At 48.5% G+C, this 18,880-nt stretch overlaps 1 protein-coding gene across 1 annotated transcript in view; it reads right to left on the reverse strand.

Moving 5' to 3' along the window:
- Positions 1–460: 460 nt before the first annotated feature.
- gal3st3 (galactose-3-O-sulfotransferase 3) overlaps positions 461–18,880 on the reverse strand; it is a 31,717-nt gene continuing 13,297 nt past the window's right edge. Inside the window, exons 2-3 of the mRNA XM_030121333.1 lie at positions 8,302–8,398; positions 461–7,163 (exon numbers count right to left, since the gene is read on the reverse strand). Of these exons, the coding sequence (XP_029977193.1) occupies positions 5,852–7,163; positions 8,302–8,384 (1,395 nt within the window). The 5' untranslated portion in view covers positions 8,385–8,398 and the 3' untranslated portion in view covers positions 461–5,851. The remainder of the gene's footprint in view (positions 7,164–8,301; positions 8,399–18,880) is intronic.

The following is an 18,880-nucleotide window of genomic DNA, read 5'->3' on the forward strand; positions in this document are numbered from 1 at the left end:
ACAAAGGCGGCGTTGATGTGAGCAGAGAGAGTGAGAGAGAGCGATGCCAAGGCGGCGTGTCCAGAGGGCCATCTCGCAGCACGCACCGCCATGGCAACAGCAGGCCGTAATGACAGGCCGGCGGAGGGGGACACGCCGCCGTGATTGCTTCAATCACGGGCGCATCAGACGTGCTGCTTTGCATTTTGTTTTTGTCCCTCAGAGAAGCAATTTGTTCATTCGTTTAAGCGGGCGTGCTGAGTGGAGGTAATTTCAAAAGACTGATTGCAGGCTGAGAAGTCTGGTTCGGGTCTGGAGGGAAATGGAGACCGTTTAGAATCCAAATCTTAATTGAGGAACTGTCGCTGTGTGTTACGCATAGCTGCTGATCAAGTGTGTGTGTATATATGAGATTCAGGCTAATTCAAGTCACTGCGCGTCAGAATAAATCCTCATGGTGTCAGAGTCAGAGACGATCATCTGTAGATGAATTGAAATCATTCAAACTTTATTCATCACTTTCATTATATTAGACGGTCATTACAAAGCTTTGGGGCCCCTAGCTCGGATTGTCACCAGCCATTTGTTCAGAGCTCCGTCACTCAAACAAACTCATCCGTCCAATCATAAATATTCAACCAAGGAAGAAAAAAAAAATAGTCTCTTTCTTCTGATTTCACAGATCAATTCATGAAGAGAAAAACTGGAAATAAAACATGAGCAGATCAAACGGTCCATGGAGGACAGCGCGGCCAGACAGTCATCAAGTATGCCTTTTACCCAGCGGAAATCAACGGTTTCCTTTTTATTTCCCCTCAGCAGAGACCCAAGAAAACCTGCTCCAGCACCAGCAGTTGTTTCAGTCTGTGCAGAAAAACAAAACTAACAAGCTCAACAACGGAATAAAGAGGGCAGCTGATGTGAAGACGAGACTTTGGCATACTTTATCCAGACGTTTCGAATCCTTGTGACATTTTTTTTTTAAGAACAGTTGACGATAGATTTGACGGCATGATTGTTGCTGTAAGAAGCAGAGCAGCAGTTAAAGAGGGTGAATGGATGCAGGAATCAAACTTCTTCTGCCAACAGATTCAGACCAGAAGGTTAAACATACCTGCTTTGTATCACTTTCTTAACTTTAACAGTGTTGACAAGACAGCAATCGACTGGAAACGGCACATTCAAGGTCGTACGCCTTGGTTTTGAAAATGTTTGCTGTACGGACGGAAATGTCGGAAATGTCAGGCCACTAGCTGGCGCTGTTTTCTGCAATGCAGCCATGAACAATTGATCACAGAGAACAGCACAATGTAAACATTCAAGCACCTTCAAGGCGTCTTTCCACTTATGCAGATGATGCTGTGGTGAATGTTAGAGAAGGGCTGTTGTGACCTACACAGTCTGAGATCCCAGATTATAACGGCCCGGCTACACGACAACGTTTTCAACTGAAAATGCTGAACTTTAGTTGCGTTTTGGATGTACATAACATGACAAGGACACTCGGAGCCACTGCAAACACAGCTTCAAAAGGGTTCCTAAGGTGGAACTTTTCGGAAACTCTGTAACTTAAACAAGCAAAAATTTAACTTTCTAGAAAAATTCGGGCTCTGTCTTCATGGACATGGCAGAAACACTGTTACTTCACATAAACAGACAAAATGCAACAAAAGTTTCACATTTTCAGTTAAAAACGCTGTCATATAAAAAGCCTCAGTTGGATCCGACAGAGAAACGCATCGGGTGAATGCAAAGGTGTCCAATCTCAGTCCTGGAGATTATTCCCAGCTTCAGCACAGCTGATCCTCGCTGTATTATCCAAGAGCTCTGCAGAAAGCCTGATAATGAGCCACTCATTGCATTCAGCAGTGTTTAAGCAGGGAGAAATCCTGCATGCGAAACACGGAGCATCACTGGATTAATGTGTCAGGTGCTGAAAGCACCTCAACTCTTTTTAGGGAAAACACACAAAGACTCAAAAAGTACAAAATTACAGAGATCAACACTGCATGATGTTCTAAAAATGACCATTTTCTTAAAAATCGTGGAATATTGTTGGCAGTTGTTTTTTTTCTTTTTTTTTTGGTCTCCAGTATATCCCTTAAAGTTGAGTTTATCTTAATCATTCAGACACAACAACCCCGTTACATAACAGCCGTTGCCCTTTCTGTCTCATTAAGCTGACACTGGGTGATAAATGGGTGCCGCGAAATAAAAATGTCACCGTGTGGTTTAAGCCCATGAATTAAATAAAGAGGAAATAAAGTCTGATGCACACGACGACGGCTCACTGCATCATTTCTGCACTCAGTAGTGAACACATCGGGTCTCTGCAGCTGCCTAAACAAAAGCATACATTCAGTTTCTTTGTGTTACAGCACTTTTTTTTTTTAAAGTAGACACACAAGTGGTTGGACTTATTCAGGATTGCTAAATTCTTTCACACACAGCAAACTCACCGACAGAAACAAAAAAAAAAAAAAAATCAGAAAACGCTTGGATTATTTACTTCTTTATCGATGTTTTTTGGCAATAGTTAAAAACTCTGTTTTTCTCAGAGATGTAGGATTCACTCTTGGCTGCTTATCCTGTAAATGCATGTGAATTTTGAATTTAGCCATTCAAATACGACCAATAGAAATACTTTCATGAATAGATTTTTTTCTCCAGAAGGGGCATTAAAAAACTTGCTTATATTCAATAAAGATTCATGTTTATGTTGAGCCTGTCTGGGTTGCAAATTGTCCTTAGGAGTAAGGATGCACATGCCACCTTTTCAAAGGACGAGTAAGAGAACTAACCTTAAGCTCTGTATTGATACGAGCATCTGATTAAATTCCATAAAGCAGAATCCATACTCTGTGCGAAGGCTATGCGCTGCCTCCGATGGTGGAGTTACAGTCTACAGTGCACAGCATCTATCTGTTTCCACTGACTTTATATTTTGTCTCATAAAGACTTAAAAGAATAAGAAACAGGCTTTTTAAGAGATTGCCAAAAAAGCACTGCAATGACAGAAATTGCAAATCAAATCACAGATTTTCTAACTCCGTAGTGATTTTTCTGTTCTTCAATGAATCTCCATGAAAAGACCAAAAGCAGCAGTGAGCCGATCCTGCGGTCGATCATCAGCGGCGTGGCTGACGCCGCACGTCGCCGCCTCTCAACAGCTGCTGGAAACCCGCTGAGTCACGCCGGGGACTCGATCGTCGAGCGGAGCTTTTGGGGATTTTCTGCCTTCAGCAGGAATCAATGGGCTCGGGCTTCACAGTCGGGATGACGGCACGATGCCTGCAGACTTTGTTTGTTTTGGTCTTTTCGTGAGATTTGGCCACAGAGAGAGGAAAAGAAACCAAAATGTGATCCAGCGCCATCCACTTGAACCAGTTTATACAGTGTAAGTACTTTTAACAGCGATATTACAGGACGTGTTCTTAAGAAAGCGTACTGCATTTACATTTAACAAAAAGCAGTTATTATGAATTAATACAAATTCCAAATCGCCAGGAGAATCCCCGGTTTGGGACTGATCTCATTTTAATGGAAACTCGTCTTTAGGTTTAGAAAACACTTTTAGAAAGAGAAATATGATATAAACCGACGCGTCTGAAATGCCTTCAGACAGGAAAACGCTGAAAATACTGGCACAATATTCAGAGAAATCCCTTATTTACAACAAATATGATCAACTATTATTCAGCTTTTCTTTTTAAAACATGTAAATGCAATACGCTTCCATGTATTTAAAATGTCTGTAAATAAATAAAAACGTGTCTCAAGTTTTTCCCAGCCAAGGTTCGTATGCTCAGACGAGACTCACACATTCAACCACTTTAGAAGAAAAAAAAAAGAAAAAAATTTGCTCGACTGGAGTCTGTTCCTCCAAAGCTGCTCCTCTTTTCTCTAATCCTGTCAAAACAGCAGTGTGTTTGTGTGTTTTTCTGCCGCTGTTGTCACCCGCAACAAACCACAGAAGTGTGTGTATGAGTGTGAGTGTGAGTGTGAGTGTGTGTGTGTGTGTGTGTGTGTGTGTGTGGTTGAGCACTTAAGTAGCGCAGGATGAACGATTAATTCTAACGCGGCTGCGCTTGCTTCGGCGAGCGCCCCTCAGAAGTGGTCTTTGTAGTTTTGCATTATGTAAAACAAGTACAGAATAAATATTTCAGCCGCAGCCGCACGCCCGCTTCCCCCCGTGCAGCCTGCGGCGCCGTACCGGCGTCTTCCAGTCGCAGTTTTCGCCCAGTGATTCATGTAAAATAACAGTTAAAAATACAGCGGGAGGGACTCTCCGTGTCCCCCCCATTAATAAATAATATATAGCTTTAATAAATCTCACACATATTATTTTCGTCTGTTGCCAGGCCAAGTTGGCAAATTAACGGCGTGAAGCGGAAGGAGCTGGCTGGCGCCCGGCGTCTCGCACAGCCTCCCAAACGCGGGCCGACAACCCTTTCCTCCGCCCTCCAGCCACTTAGCAGCGCCCCCGCTGATCACTGAGGGAATAACAGAAACTAAATGACACATTAAATATGAGCAGGATGCGTCAAAAAAAAAAAAGAAAAAGAAAGAGAAAAGAGGAATCGCAGCGGAGATAAGTGGTGGCATTTTAAAAAGCCGGTCGAACCAGCCGCTCGCCTTCATCCTCCTGTGATTCGGCGCTCAGAGCGAGAAGCTTCCACCTGGTTGAACGTGTCCTTAATGAAAACGTACAGCCGAGTAACCCTAGAACGCGGGCCATAGGAGGGCTGCCATTAAATATTCAAGCAGCGCGGCCCACAGGCTTTAAGTCTCGGTCCCGTCAAGTCGCCCCGTGTCTTTCTTTGTCCCAGCGTTCGAACGTGTTTCAGGGTTTGCTGGTAGGTTATTAAATCCACGCCTTTCACATAAGATGCAGGCCTGGGGGTCTTATTGCAATAAGCTTTAAAAAACCACATCCAGAAAGCTTTCTGATCGACATGTAACATAGAAGGTGTGACGTCCGAAATGGCGAGGCTCTTCTCTGCGACTGGACAGACTGGCCTCGGGGGGGCGGGTGGGATTGCGGGCCGGGGAAACGGACAGACGGCGACGGGGGTCAGAGTCTGAGGAGGCCCGGGCTTCAAGTCCCTGTGCGAGCGGTGGCGGGCGTTCTGTTCGAAGCTCGAAGCTCCCTCCATCGCTTCAGGTTCCACAGTTCAGTTCGGAAGAGAAGAAGAGTCTTTTTTTTCTTTTTTTTTTGTGCTGTTGTATTATTGGCTGGATGTGATCTCAGTGTCTGCCCGGCCTCTTAGGAGGCTCTTAGGAGGCCTGACAGCCGATCCCTTTATGTCATTATGGCTCTCTCAAGGACTTTAAGTGGCATATGTTGGGGAGCGAGAGCGAAAAGGGAGCTCCAGAAACAAAGAATAAAAGCAAGTAATACGATACTTTACCAGTGTGATACACACAAAGCGCACTCTGTGCCTCACAATAGGCCCGATATCGCCACTTCCCTATTGAGTCGCACAAAACAGATTCGCTTCAAAGAGCCATTTTCACCTAAAGCCGCTCTCCGGTCCGCTCCAGTCGGGCGTGCGGAGGCGTGCAGCGGAGCCCGTTTGTCTCAAACCGTCGTCTCAGCCTGACGCCGGTCCAGAGCGAGACGAGAGAGATTCAAGTTCAAGTCCAGATATTTCTAACCCCTTATTGTTATTATTATTATTTTGGTCACAAACACCATCTGGGATGAACAGGACAGACAGAATTTCAATAACAACTCAAAAAGTTTTTCCCAAGGACGCCTTTTCGTTTCCAAAACCTCCCAAAAAAAACCACGGAGTCCGGGGCCGGGACGGGAAGAACGACAGTCTGCTGGGCACGAATTCTACTTAAAGTCACGGTCGGCCCGTGCGGATTAGGTCTGTGAGGACTGAGGCTCCGACTTTGTGGTCCGACCTTGAGTTCCGGCGGCCGGCTTTGAGGTGGAGGTGGACCCTGTTCCTGAGGCGGGGCCCGGGGCGGCGGGGGGCGGCGCCTGGCTGCGCTGGACCGGAGGATGGCGAGGCAGGGCCGTGCGTACGGGCTGCGGCTGCTGCTGCGGGGGGCGGAGCTGGTAGCTGCGGCGGTACCGCAGCGACTGGGACCGGAGGAGCACCCGGGTGTACTGGACTTCCGGCATGATGAGCTTGAGGCAGAGTTCTTGGGCCTGCGCCGAGAAGCCGCGGCTCAGATTGGTCGGGAGGTCGTAGCCCACGATGTCCACCTTCCCGCTCGGCTGCCAGGGGCGGAGGTCCTTGTTCTTGATCTGAGCCGCCGACCGGAGCAGCGGCATCCTGCCGCCGAAGCAGCTCCTCATCAGCCTCTCCTGGGCCCGCTGCAGCAGCCGCACCTCCCTGGCCACGCACGCCGGGCCCAGGGCCGACAGCCGGCGCCACAGCGAGGCGTTGAAGTGGTCGTACAGACGCGCGTCCAGCGAATTCCAGGCCCGGATCTTGGCGGGGAGGCCCGGCGTCAGGCTCCGCTTGGAACTCGGCGTCCGCATGTTGAGCTTCACGTAGAGAATGTCGTCCAGGTCCCAGGACAGGAGGTGGCGGAGCAGAACCAGCGACTCGTCGAAGTACTCCGCGATCATCACGAGGGAGAAGACCCGCTCCACCTCCGCCACGAAGGCTCGGGCGTACGCCACGTCGGTCGCCGGGCGGTCTTTGTCCCCGCCCAGGTCGAAGGTCAAGGTGTTGCGCGCGTACATGGAGTCCTTCTCGTCCGGCCGGTAGTAGCGCCACGGCTCGTCCAGGAAGACCTCCAGGGACCCGTTGGGGACCCGCTTGAAGCTCTGGCAGTACTGGTTGTAGTAGCTGAACAGGGACTCGAACATGGAGCCCGGCTCCCGCAGGATGGTGATGTAGATGGTGTCGTTGGGCATCAGGCGCTGCAGCTCGCCCCGGTTGAAGCGCATGTGGCTGGTGACGATGTTGGGCGGCAGCGTGTGCGCGTGCACGAAGTGCGAGGTGAAGGAGCGCGGGTAGCAGAACTGGTGGCTGCAGGCCTGCACCGGCAGCGCCACCGTCAGGTTGTTGTGCTCGGCGAAGCGGAACAGCAGGTTCTGCATGGTGGTGCTGGCCGTCTTGTGGGTTTTGAGGAAGACCACGTTGGTGTGCTTCGGCTTCAGGCCGGCGGCCGGGTGGGAGCGCAGGGCGGGGCAACCCAGGTGGAAGGCCTCCATGGTCCTGCAGACAGAGAGAGAGGAAAAAAAAAAGAATTTATTTGAAGCTCCATTAGCTCCGAAAAGAGGAGTAGCTGCTACTTCAGATGAAACAGGGACATTAGCGGTGTAATTGCACAGACATTGGACAGCTAATGGAAAAAGGCCGGAGAGACGGAGAATGACAGGAAGGTAAGAGGAGCGAACATGTGGGGAAGTGAAGAGAAATAAGGAAAGAGAGCAAGATAATGAAGGAGTTTAAACCCGCTAAATAATGGACCGGACTCAGAGTGCAGGGTACTGAATTATATCCACCGCCGTACAGCAGCTGAATGGCAAAGCAACTTTATTGTTTACCAACTGCGAGCTGAATTATAATCGATATGAATTTACTGATGAGTTATTCTGAGCTGTTACTTGTTTGGAAGGACATTTATTAAACAGTCGCCACAGTGCTTTTGAAGAAAGATCTGTTGTGTGACTTAATTAGGATTTCGATTAAAGTTTCGCTCAGTTTATTCAAAGACATCTTCATTTTGATTGTGGATAAGTTAGTTTGTTATTACGAATTCACCAATATTACCAGTATCACGGCCGATACCATCGTGTTTGCTAAAGTGGGAATACAAGGCGTGTGGATGGACTGAAGAAACCAATCAATTCAGCCAAAAAGGATGACTTCTTTTCCTTGATGATACAATTTTACACACAGAACAAAGGCTGAATGTAAAATCGTGTGTGTGTGACGGCGAATGTGTCTGAATACCCTGTAACTTTACAAAACCTGGCGTTCGCTGCGTACGTACATGGAAGGTCGTGGAGACAATGAGGCTCGGTGAAGTGAGACAGAGAACAGATAAGTGTGAGAAAAGTTTTTCTTTTTGGTGGAAAAGAGTGCGGGAGCAGAATACAGCACTGTCAGAAATCTACAATCCCTCTGCTTTTATAATTGGTCCCCAGACTCCCGCGGCAGTGCATCAGCATTCAAACTCTCCACGTCTGGGTGTGATAATAAGCCAGGCCCTCTTTAATTTGACTAAAGGAGACGACAGGAGCTGCCATCCTCACATCCCTCATTGTAATTAGCGCCATATGGGCTGATGGGAAAGTAGCAGGTACGCGGTGTTTCTCTTGCAGACTGTGGGTGTATTTCCGTCACTCACCAGCTCAGGTGACCCCCATGGTGCAGCAGGAGACTGACAGTGCTGATGGCGATGAAGACCAGGAATATCTTCTTCTGCGACATGTCTGTCTGCTTCACTGGGACTGAGGAGAGGAAGAGGAAGGACAGATGAAAGGATGGGAAGAGAGCGAGAGAGAGAGAGAGAGAAAGGGAGGATTTATTCAGCAAATAATTGCGGGGATCCATTAGCAGGAGAGGCCGGTGCGGCTCGGCTTTTGTCACCGGGTAATAATACGGTGAATGATGCCTTCATTACCTCCCACAGCTGCAACAGTCACGTTCAGCGACACACCCTTTCATGTTCTCCCAGCCGACGGACCCCGGGACGGCGTCCAACTCTCTCTCGCTCTCTCCGCGGCGTCTCGCTCGCATAACAGTGACGGACGTCCCTCTCCCTGATCACGCCGTCCCGTCGCTGTATTTCACGCCCAGCACGCCATTTGGTGGGGGAGCGTCGACGAGCGCATCAATTCTCGGCTCCTACGGCCCCGCCGGGGGAACTCCTGACCACGGCGGTGCCGCGCCACGCCAATAAAAATGATCATTAAGGGTTTGCTGTGCCGGCCGGCAGTTCAGACAGCAGGAGGATGAGTGTTGAATCTGTCCGATCACGCCGGGGTTCTGATTCATGTCGGTGCGGTACTTCTGGTTTTTACTGATTCCATTTGCATTTTCAATCAAGTGCCGCATTATTTAGCCGGGAGAAAGTCAGGAAATGCGGATATGATGGCGAGGCGAAGCAACGCGCAGCTGGTTGGGAGAACATGCAAACTCCACACAGAAAGTTCACCCCGTTCAGTCCTATGACTGTTACAGATAATTTACTTTAAAAAAAACCCAAATACGACCTTTATCATCATGTAGGAAAAAGAGCACATTCCTAAACCTGAAAGCTTTTTCAGCATTCGATTTTCAAACCTTTCAAAAATGGAAATGTGGCTTGAGGACATTGTTAATGAATGCACAAAAAAAAAAAAAAAAAAAAAATTAAAAAACACAATTTACACGCTATACAACACAGAGCCACACTTTAGTCCAGAAATCCGAAGCTCATAAATAAGAATGAGATCATTTCATGTGCAAATTAAGAAAACCGGCGGAGAAAAGTGAGTCACGGCCTTGAAGTAAAATGGAGACATGTTTCCCACGTCGTAATTAAGCTGTCGGTGGAAAAAGAAATAAAGAAAAGAAAAGAAAAGAAAAGAAAAGAAAAGAAAAGAAAAGACAGCTGATTTCATGTCAAGTTGTGTAAGATTAAGAGGGGGCTTTGTGAGATCAGAGAGAACACTGGCACTTGCTTTATTTTAGTCTGAAAACCTTTAAACGGCTGTCGGCAGAGCTAGGTGGGAATACCAACACACACACACACACACACACACACACACACACACACACACACACACACACACACAACACACACACGCTGACACTGACCGGCCCTGACACTCTCACTCTAATTGATGTACAAATTGCAGCAGACACCCGGTTTGATTTGCGTTCGGCTGGTTGACTGTCGGCGTGGATGCGGCGCCCTCTGCCCCGCCGGTGACCCGGCGGCCGCTCCTCATGGATCCCAACGCTAAACTCACCCACGTCCACAAACTGTGCAGCCGGACGCAGTTAAAACACCAAGCAGGACGTTAAAGTCTTTCGATTCCACCGACACTCGAATGAAGCGCTCCTTCAAGTGGAAACATACTGAATCAATGTTTCCAGTGAAAACGCACATGTTGTGTTGTGGTGTAAACAGACACAAAACGCAACAAAATTATAACAATTCGATTTGAAAACCTTAATCTGCTGCTTTCCCTCCCAAATGTTTCCCAGCAAAACTGAAGACAAACACATCTTCTACTTTCCACAGACAAACTCTGTTTCTTTCTCCTCTAATTACAGCATAACGTTTGTTTATGCCGGAAAGTTCAGGACAACAATCTGCACAATCAATACTGAGAGAAAAACTGACTGAAAACGGCTTTTCTTTTAAAGACTGATGAGTCCCTTTCAGCTCTTTAATGAATCAAATCTCCTTTTTCCAGTCTCGATTCTTCCTCACGTTGTTTCCATTTGGTGGTTGAAGGTATTCACGTTGGTGTTTTCCCACCTTCACAAGAAATCATTTGCCGCCGTAATATCTCATAACAGCATGAAAAACAACCTGCAGCGACTTGAAAATTGCCCGAGCTGGATAATCCATCACATTAAACACGACACCTTAATGTGCTTCTGCCACAGTCACTGTTTTTTTATTTATTTCTCTTTCTCGCCGTGCCCGAGTGGAGCGCTCTCAGTTCCGTGCCCTTATCGCGCCGCGCTCCCCTCGCTGTCAATCACTTCACGCCCACAGGAGACGGATCTGCCAGGACGCCGAGTCTGAAGGAGGAAAAAGCCTCTCCGGCAACTTCATTGTCGGCTTCCTCCTGTATTTCGCAGAGGAACGACTGGATTTTATAGACCGTAAACAAATAAGTGTGCCTCTGTAAGTGTTCTCATCCAGACATGAACGTCTGAGAAACTGCAGGACGATCCAATCATCATCGACGCGTTGCTAATTGAGCAGCTTTGCGAGGGACATCTGGAGGACGCGGTGGTTCAGACGTATGCATTGGTTAATAGTTGTGGTCGGCCGATCAGTGCTCAGCGGAGCGCTCTGACGGTCCGACCGCATTTCTTCGTGCCTTTTAGGCCGACCGAAGCACTTGGTTCAATACGGCTTCTATTACCCAGCTGGAGCTCCACGCCAGAAGAAACAAGCATGCTGGGTTTTGACTGATCGTATTGATCCCGCTGCTTCAATACTGAAGGATTTCATAAAGGGTTAACGACATTTCATGGTGAACTTTAGACGCCACCCTTTTTTTTCCAGGCGGGTCAATTACATTTAGCTACAGCGGGCCCGTCACCTCGGGGGCGCCGCCTCATTTGCATGTGAAAATGTCAGGATAATACCTGTTTCAAATGCAGCCGCGGTGTGTTGAGGCATAGAAACGCGGCCGCGGTTCACTGGGTAATGGGATCGGCGCTGCGGCTGATGCTAGCCGGCGATAGCACGCCGTTAGCACAATGTAGAGTAAGAGGAGCCCTGAGAGAGTGTGTGTGTGTGTGTGTGTGTGTGTGTGTGTGAGGGGATGGAGGTGGATCGTGTGTCACAGAGAGTTAATAAGAAAGGGATTTGAGTGGCTTTCAGCAGGCGGAGCGGACCTCTCCCCCTCCATCCGCCCTCATCCTCCGCTCCTTCACCTCCTCCGTCCTGCTGCCTCTTTAATTAACCAGGTCTGATTGGGTTTCTCTCCCCATGAAGACACCCGATCCCTCCGCCAGCAGACGATAACGGAGGAGGGGGCAGCCGAGGAGCGGGCGGAGAGTCTTATTTGAGCATTGATTTGATGATGAAGCGAGCGAGGGTCGGCGAGGGGGCGTGGCCTCTTCGTGAATTCAAACACAGTACGGGCCAAGAGGAGAGGCGCTGCATGCAAAGAGGAGGGCGGCCGCCGTAGCGGAGCGCTTTGCATAATCCCTGAACGGACAGCACAGTGGATTATCGGTTCCACTCGCTCACACGCCGCTGCAGATTTCCAGGTGAAAGTTTAGAAAGCAGAGGTGAGTCATTAGCACGATGTTAGCATTTCGCCTTGGCCGCCTGCAGCTTAGCATATATGAGCAATTAAGAGTCCGACTGGTGCAAAGAGAAACCAAAGCAGCGCCTGATGGGAATTTAAAGCGGTGTAGTGGAAAACATCCCTGCCTCACATTGAGAAAATCCCCGGTCGGATTCCTTCCAATGAAGAGTTTGCATGTTCTTCCCGTTTCCTATTCATCACTGCAAAACAAGCATTTTATGGTAAAAAATGTTTGAATTTCATGTGAGGATATTGTAAATATTTTTTCTAAGGATCTACCAATTATCGGCCTGGCCGATAATATCGGCCGATATTGGGCATTTTGCTAATAATCGGCATCGGCCTTTTTTTCCAGCAATAGCCGATAAAATAAATTTATTTAAAAACGTGCTCTTTGGATCATATCTACAGCCTGAAGTCACTACTCTGGGCTGTGTAACAATGTCCCACCCACAGCTAAATTTTGACGCCAAAATGTTCTCTTTTTTTTGCAAATGAATATCGGTTCGACATATCGGTTATCGGTTTCCATAAGTACCAATAATCGGCATCGGCCCTAAAAAAGCCATATCGGTCAATCCTTAAAGGTGTAATACAACATTTTGATTTCCGGGTGGATCACCTAAATAATTGGTGGGTCTGTTTGTCAATCATTCTGACGAGCTGCTTTCGTAAGGCGGTTCTACGTGCTTGCGCCCAATCAGCTTCTCCCTTTTGCGCATGCGCATTCAGAGTGTTTATGTAGCCGGTGAGCTTCTGAGCTCGTACTTACCGATGGCGAGTCTGACATAATGAAACTGTAACTGTTTCGGAAAAAAAAGCTTTATTTATGAGCGAGGCGGATCGCAGAAACTGTACAGAGCCGTGCACGGCGGAGAAGAGGAGATCGCGCTCGTACACTTCGGCGTTTCCTGGGAGAAGCAGCAGAGCCGGGCGGATGGTCTGGCGCATGCGCGTTGTTCAAAAAATGAATAACAGACGTGGGGCTTCGTCTTTTCGAGAAAATCGTGTATTAGACCTTTACTTTTTTCTGATGGTAAACAGAGAATGTCTGGTTCAGACGTTTACCGAACTGCAATATGTTCCACACTGATGTCTGGGCTCGAGGGTCTTCCTCTGTGGTGCATTCATGTTCTCCCTGAGCGTGTCTGGCTTTTCTTCTCGTACTCCATGTAGGATATTTGGTTGATGGAGTAGAAAATGTTCTTAAACTGTTGTGACACAATGGAGAATTATATTAAAAAAATCATTTCAGCCTTGTTCCGGGTTAGTTTTTGCAACTTTCCCATGCAGAAGACCTGCTGGAGCTCTAAACAACCAGCTAAAAGACAGCGTCGGTGCACAGCTAATGGGAAAACTCCATCTCCATCTACAGTATCAAGCACCAACCTCTTCGGTGAAGCACTTAATACAACACTAATACACTACTATTGCCTGGCGCAGCGTTTTATTAACAGATTCGTGCTTTGGAAATGTCATTACACTCTCCTGTTTATTTGAAGCCGAGTTCCCACACAGCAGTCGGAATCCTGTAACACGCTGAATTAAAGCTTCTGTGGGGAGCTGTGGATGCTTCTCTGTGTGTCTCTGAGTACCTGCAAACACAATTTCTGTCACAGGTGTGCGCAGGGATTATTCTGGCGTCTCTCCTAAACTCTCTCCCTGCAGGTGATGCAAACTTTACTTCCTCCGTGTTTTTTTCTCTCCACAACTCCCTCCTGTCTTTGTTTCTCCGGTTTGCTTCCACTGCTTCCCAGAGGTTGGTTTTGTTACATCCCCGCCGCCGCCGCAGCTGTGTGAAGCTGCGCTGCCTCTGAAATGTCAGCTGTTCATAAATCAATGGAAACAAATAGAGAGAGTTTTTCTTTCTCCCTCCTGTCCATTTGAGCCCAGGGTAAACGCTGCGAGTCCCAGGCTGAGCGGAGATCCAGCAAAGAAGAGGATTGCAAACGCAAAGATACACAACAGCAGAGGCAGAGTGACGGGAAGTAACACACTCATCTTAGGAGGCTGCCTGGGCAATTGTGTAAATTAGAATTTTCAATAACCAACAGGACGGCGCAAGGAGCTATGGAAATATTCGGACAGTTTTCGAAACGTTGCCATGGAAACGCGAAACATTTCTGAAAACGCAAAAAAAAAGAAGAAAAGATGCGTCTTCACGTTGTCGTGGAAACGAGGCCTAATTCTGCAGCGTACAGGACGTAAAAAAAAACATCAAAACTTCAGCCCACACAGATGTTGATGACATTTCCCCAACCCCCAGACACACACACACACACTCAGTAACATATGAACACACACACAGATACAGTACGCACAGCTGACTGCAGCCTAATGAGCATATGAAAGTGGCTCCTTGCTTCGGGGCAACAGCAGCTGCTTCTCTATGATCCTGTCATCTGTACTGATGTCAGTGACGACCTCTGACCCCTTCATGTGGTTTACAGGAGAATTAAACACACAGCTTCACACACGGCTTTACTTTTAGAGCCCCCCCCCCATGTTTAAAATACACACCTCATCAAAGACAAACTGAGTTTGTGCAGCCAAGTGGTGGTTTATGCTTTATATACACGCACACACGCACACGCGTGCGCGCACACACACACACACACAGCTGCTGTGGGTCCATCAGTCACAGACAGGACGCAGAGTTCACTTTCAGTTCCAGGATGCCTGTCACTGCAGGAACGCTGTGGGCAAACCTCGACATACCGCCCAACGCCGTGGGCAGATCAACAGCTGCACACACACACACACACACACACACACACACACACACACATGCATGTGTGCCCATCTATTAGCATCGGCGTGGAATATGAATATAGAAAACATGCTCCAGTTCCAGTCTACGGCTCTGTTCTGGGTTCAAAGGCTCCGTTTACACGACAGCATTTCCAGTGAAAACACACGGTTTCTGCAGATCTGCCGCCTCTACTTCAACTCAGCTCCCACTCATGCTGAAAACTGACTCAGCCTTCACCTGCCGAGGAGAAGTTACGGCCTTCCACACCGGCGAAGACATTTCACCACGAGCCCAGAGGTCGCCGATTTAATCAGCCGCTCACCTTCTCTTTTATGTCCCGGTAAAACACCGCCACGTAACCGAAAAACACACACAAAGAAAACCCTGTATCATTAATCAGGCTAACAGGCTCACCGTTTCACCTCACACAGATTTATCTGGACTGTTTCTCAGTGACGAGGACGGCCGCTCCGGTCACTGCGACCCCTTTTAACCCCTCCGTGATGGCTTCATGTAATCACACACAGACACCCCCGACGCGCAAAAACAGATTGAAACTGAATTTAATCCCTCCGTGGCAATCATACGGAGGAGGAATTAGACTTAATGGCATTTAATAAGCACTCAGTGTCGGTTAAGTAGCTAAAAGTTAGAGCTTGTACTTTAAAAATCGCCTCAAATCTCAACTGAAGACTGGAAAAAGTCCCATCTGAGTGAACACAGTGACTTTAAAAGTCATCGATTGATTCGAAGCTCTTGGCTCTCTCTCCACCAATAAGACGGCGGATTGGTCCCAGCGTGGCAGCAGCCTACCCCCGACCCCCGACCCCGACCGGCCCCGTTATTTTCTGCCCTGTCGGGGATCGATCGGTCTCACATTTGGTTCTCCTTATTTTTGTTGCAGCGACTCCGGTCTGACTTTGTTTCCAGCGTGTAGGATTTCACCGGATGACCTTGCAGGAAAAGAAAAAAAAAAACATCAATGGCGATGCGAGTGCGAACTGAAGGACGCAGACTTCAGACTAATAACGATTTGAGGATTTAGTCGACGGGCCGGGAGGTAGGGTTCTCAGACCTCTGTGAGAAATAAGGAGCCGCGCTATGCAGGACGAATGTTTGAGTTCTGAGAAACCCTCAGAGGCTTCTTCTTCTTTTTTAGGATGATCTAAGAAATCTATTCATTTTCCAGGAAGGTTGTTTGCTTACGTCCGAGGCTTTATCTCTGAAATCCTCCAAATCAATCGAAGATATGAGGCTTGAAATTATTTTCCACGGTCCAGCCTCCCCTTCCCCGCCCGCCCCTCGGCTGCTGCCGTTCGGCGAAGCCGAGGATCCCCGAGAGCCTCGGTATTTTTAAACCCATTTCTTAGCGGGGTTACACCGGTACGCCGAAGTAATATCGGCGAGTCCCGTGTTCCCCTGCCGGCGAGACCGAGGCAGAGAGACAGAACCTGCAGCAACCGGCTTCCTGGCTGTTGATTGAAGCTCGACGGGACACGAACGAGCGACTGTCTGCACAAGCCTGAACCCCACTGATTATGAGAGACCTTTAAATTTATCTCCTATTGTCGCCCTTTTCTTTCCGGAACATGCAATTAGCACATATCTGAATAGATTAATCAAACGGTAACAATGTAGGAATCCTGCTTTCACACAAGGACGGTTTTATTTGGAGGAAATGGGAGAAATCATGCAGATTCGAGACTTGTTGCTGGTATTTTTCTTTTGCTCTCTTTATTTCCCCCCCATCGATGTGCTTTTTTCTGTTTGGCTCCGACGGACTGAGGTCACGAACCCTTCCGTGCAAAGCCGAGATTGGCTGATTGTTTCGACTCAATGAGCGCTAAGAGACTTAGCGGGACGAGTCAGGATGTGGGCAGCGACTCGGACATCTCGAGCCGGGCTGAGGCCTGATTAAAATCTGATGATGTTTGGAGTCTGTTTCCTGACCCGGCCAGGAGAGAGGACAAACCTCAAACCCAAAATCCCGATTAGGACGCGGTCCCGCAGTCTGAGCCAGAAGATTTAGCCCTTTAACGAGCAAGTGACCCCATCTGGGAGGGCGAATTTAAGAGAAATGCAACGAATTGACGAATCCCAGAACCCTCGTCGCCTCGCTTCATTCCGCAGCTTTTCCCGACCGTCTAATCGAATCTGCGGCGGCGGGGAAGTCGTCGGTTTGTGTAAAATCACGCTCGCCTGTTATATCCAGTTATCTCTGGAGTTTCCGTCTCGTTCTTGTCGCCTTTCACTCATGAAACTTAATATTGGAAGGCTGCGGCTTTGTCTCCTTTGTCGTCCTCCACGCGGAGGAAGCCAGACTCCGCGATAAGGAGGCGGTTTAATTTGTACTCGTCTTCGCCGCTCATTAATCTGAAGTGCATCTTTCTGACACACCCTCCTCCTCCTCCTCCTCCACTTCTTTATGTTTACTGTAAAGGCAGCGCCGGGTCTCTATCCAGGCTTTCACGAGGCTTTTCATACCCCACCCTGTTTCTGGAGACACGGAGGAATCATATGAAATGCATTTCTGCACTCCGACATGTATGCTAATGTGTGTACACACAGCTGTGTTTGCTTGGATGTGTGCATGAGTGTGTGTGTGTGTGTGTGTGTGTGTGTGTGTGTAAGAGTATGCCTGAGAGTGTGTCTGGATCATTACTTGTCTGCAGGGTAGACTCCCCGCGGACCCCCAGATACAGGCTTGATCTCACCCTAAATGGCCCCCCTGAGAGAGCGATGAGAGAGGGGGAGAACGAGGGAGAAAGCGAGAGAACGGGGTGAAGGGTGGACGGGGGGGGGGGAGTGGGGATCCAGGCAGCGAGGGAGAAAGATGAGATTTGACAAAAGACAAACAGAGAACATGGAGGGAGAAAATGAAGGAGGCCTGAGACTAAATGAGCGGCGAGGAATCAACGCCGCCGCCGCCGCCCGCTTATTGACGAAAGCCTTTCAGATCGTTCCTTACCGGCAAGCCCCTTAAGCCAAATCCGGAGAGAGAACAAGCGGCAGAGACAGAAAACATCAGCAACACAATGTTCCCTTTGGCAAAGTCAAATGACAAGCACATCTTCTCTTTCTTTTTCCCTCCCCCGTCAGCACACGGTCGCGCCGCGCGCCGTCTGCCGCCTCATCCCAGAACCCAGATGAGCCGGGTCTCGCCTCGGCAACACTCCTGCGATAACGTCTGAATAACGGCGGCAAAGGTGGAAGAAAAGCATTAAAAAAAATTCAAAAAAAAGAAGGTGTTAAAAAAAAAAAAATGAAATGAAATGACAGCGGCAGTATTTTCTAACAAGCTGCCGGAATGTGCGTCATCCAAGGTGCTCCGGGGTCGGCGAGGAAGAGCGGAGAAACGCACACCTACACCTTCCTGGTGTCGGATGGAGGCGAGCTGCGTCCGAGCGTTTCTCCTTCAGGCCGTTCGCTCATGTCAAACAGAGACGCAGGAACATCACTCCAAATAAAATCAATATGTATTATAACGACATCAAAGGAAGCAAATATGGCAGAAAGATTCGGAATATAAAATCCCATGAAGTCATAATGCTACGAACACCGTGTTTACTGCGGCGTGCATGAAGCGGCGCTTCAGAAAAGTTGTGTTTTCCTCCGTTCACACGGAGCGTTTTCCAAAAGTTCCACCTTTTTTTCAAAAAGCTGTGTTTTCAGTGACTCAGTCGCTCACGTGACGTGCTTCTAATTCTGCCGTTTCCATCCGAAAATCCAAAAACCTATTAGGATTCCAGCCCTGCGGCGCCCGGAGGAGGCGCCGCTCTGCAGCTCCGAGCGGGTTCATATCCACACTTCGGTCCGGAGGGGCGTCGCGTCGACGTTCAAAATATCACTCCCCTCCTCTCCTGCATTCGTATTCCGCTCAGGGAGCTCAATGTGCTTCTGCAACTCAGCTGTTCATTTACATAAAACGCAGCTTCCTCCGTTGCCAAATTAATTTAATGCTCGGAGGCCGAGCCTGGAGCCTCTTTTTCCCCCCCGATGGAATCGCAGCTTCCTGCCTCCTCGCTCACGTGAGCCGCGCTCGCTGCGCTCGCCGTCGCACCGATGTCCACTCTGTCACTGCTAAAAACTGGGTTTGTGTGTTTTTCCGTTTCTTAACCTCTCCACACCACGGCGTTTCGGAGCCTCCGTTTTAATGGATGACAGTTTATTCCACTGCGGCGAGAAAC

This window comes from Salarias fasciatus, chromosome 3, assembly GCF_902148845.1.
Source record: "Salarias fasciatus chromosome 3, fSalaFa1.1, whole genome shotgun sequence".
Classification (NCBI taxonomy): domain Eukaryota; kingdom Metazoa; phylum Chordata; class Actinopteri; order Blenniiformes; family Blenniidae; genus Salarias; species Salarias fasciatus.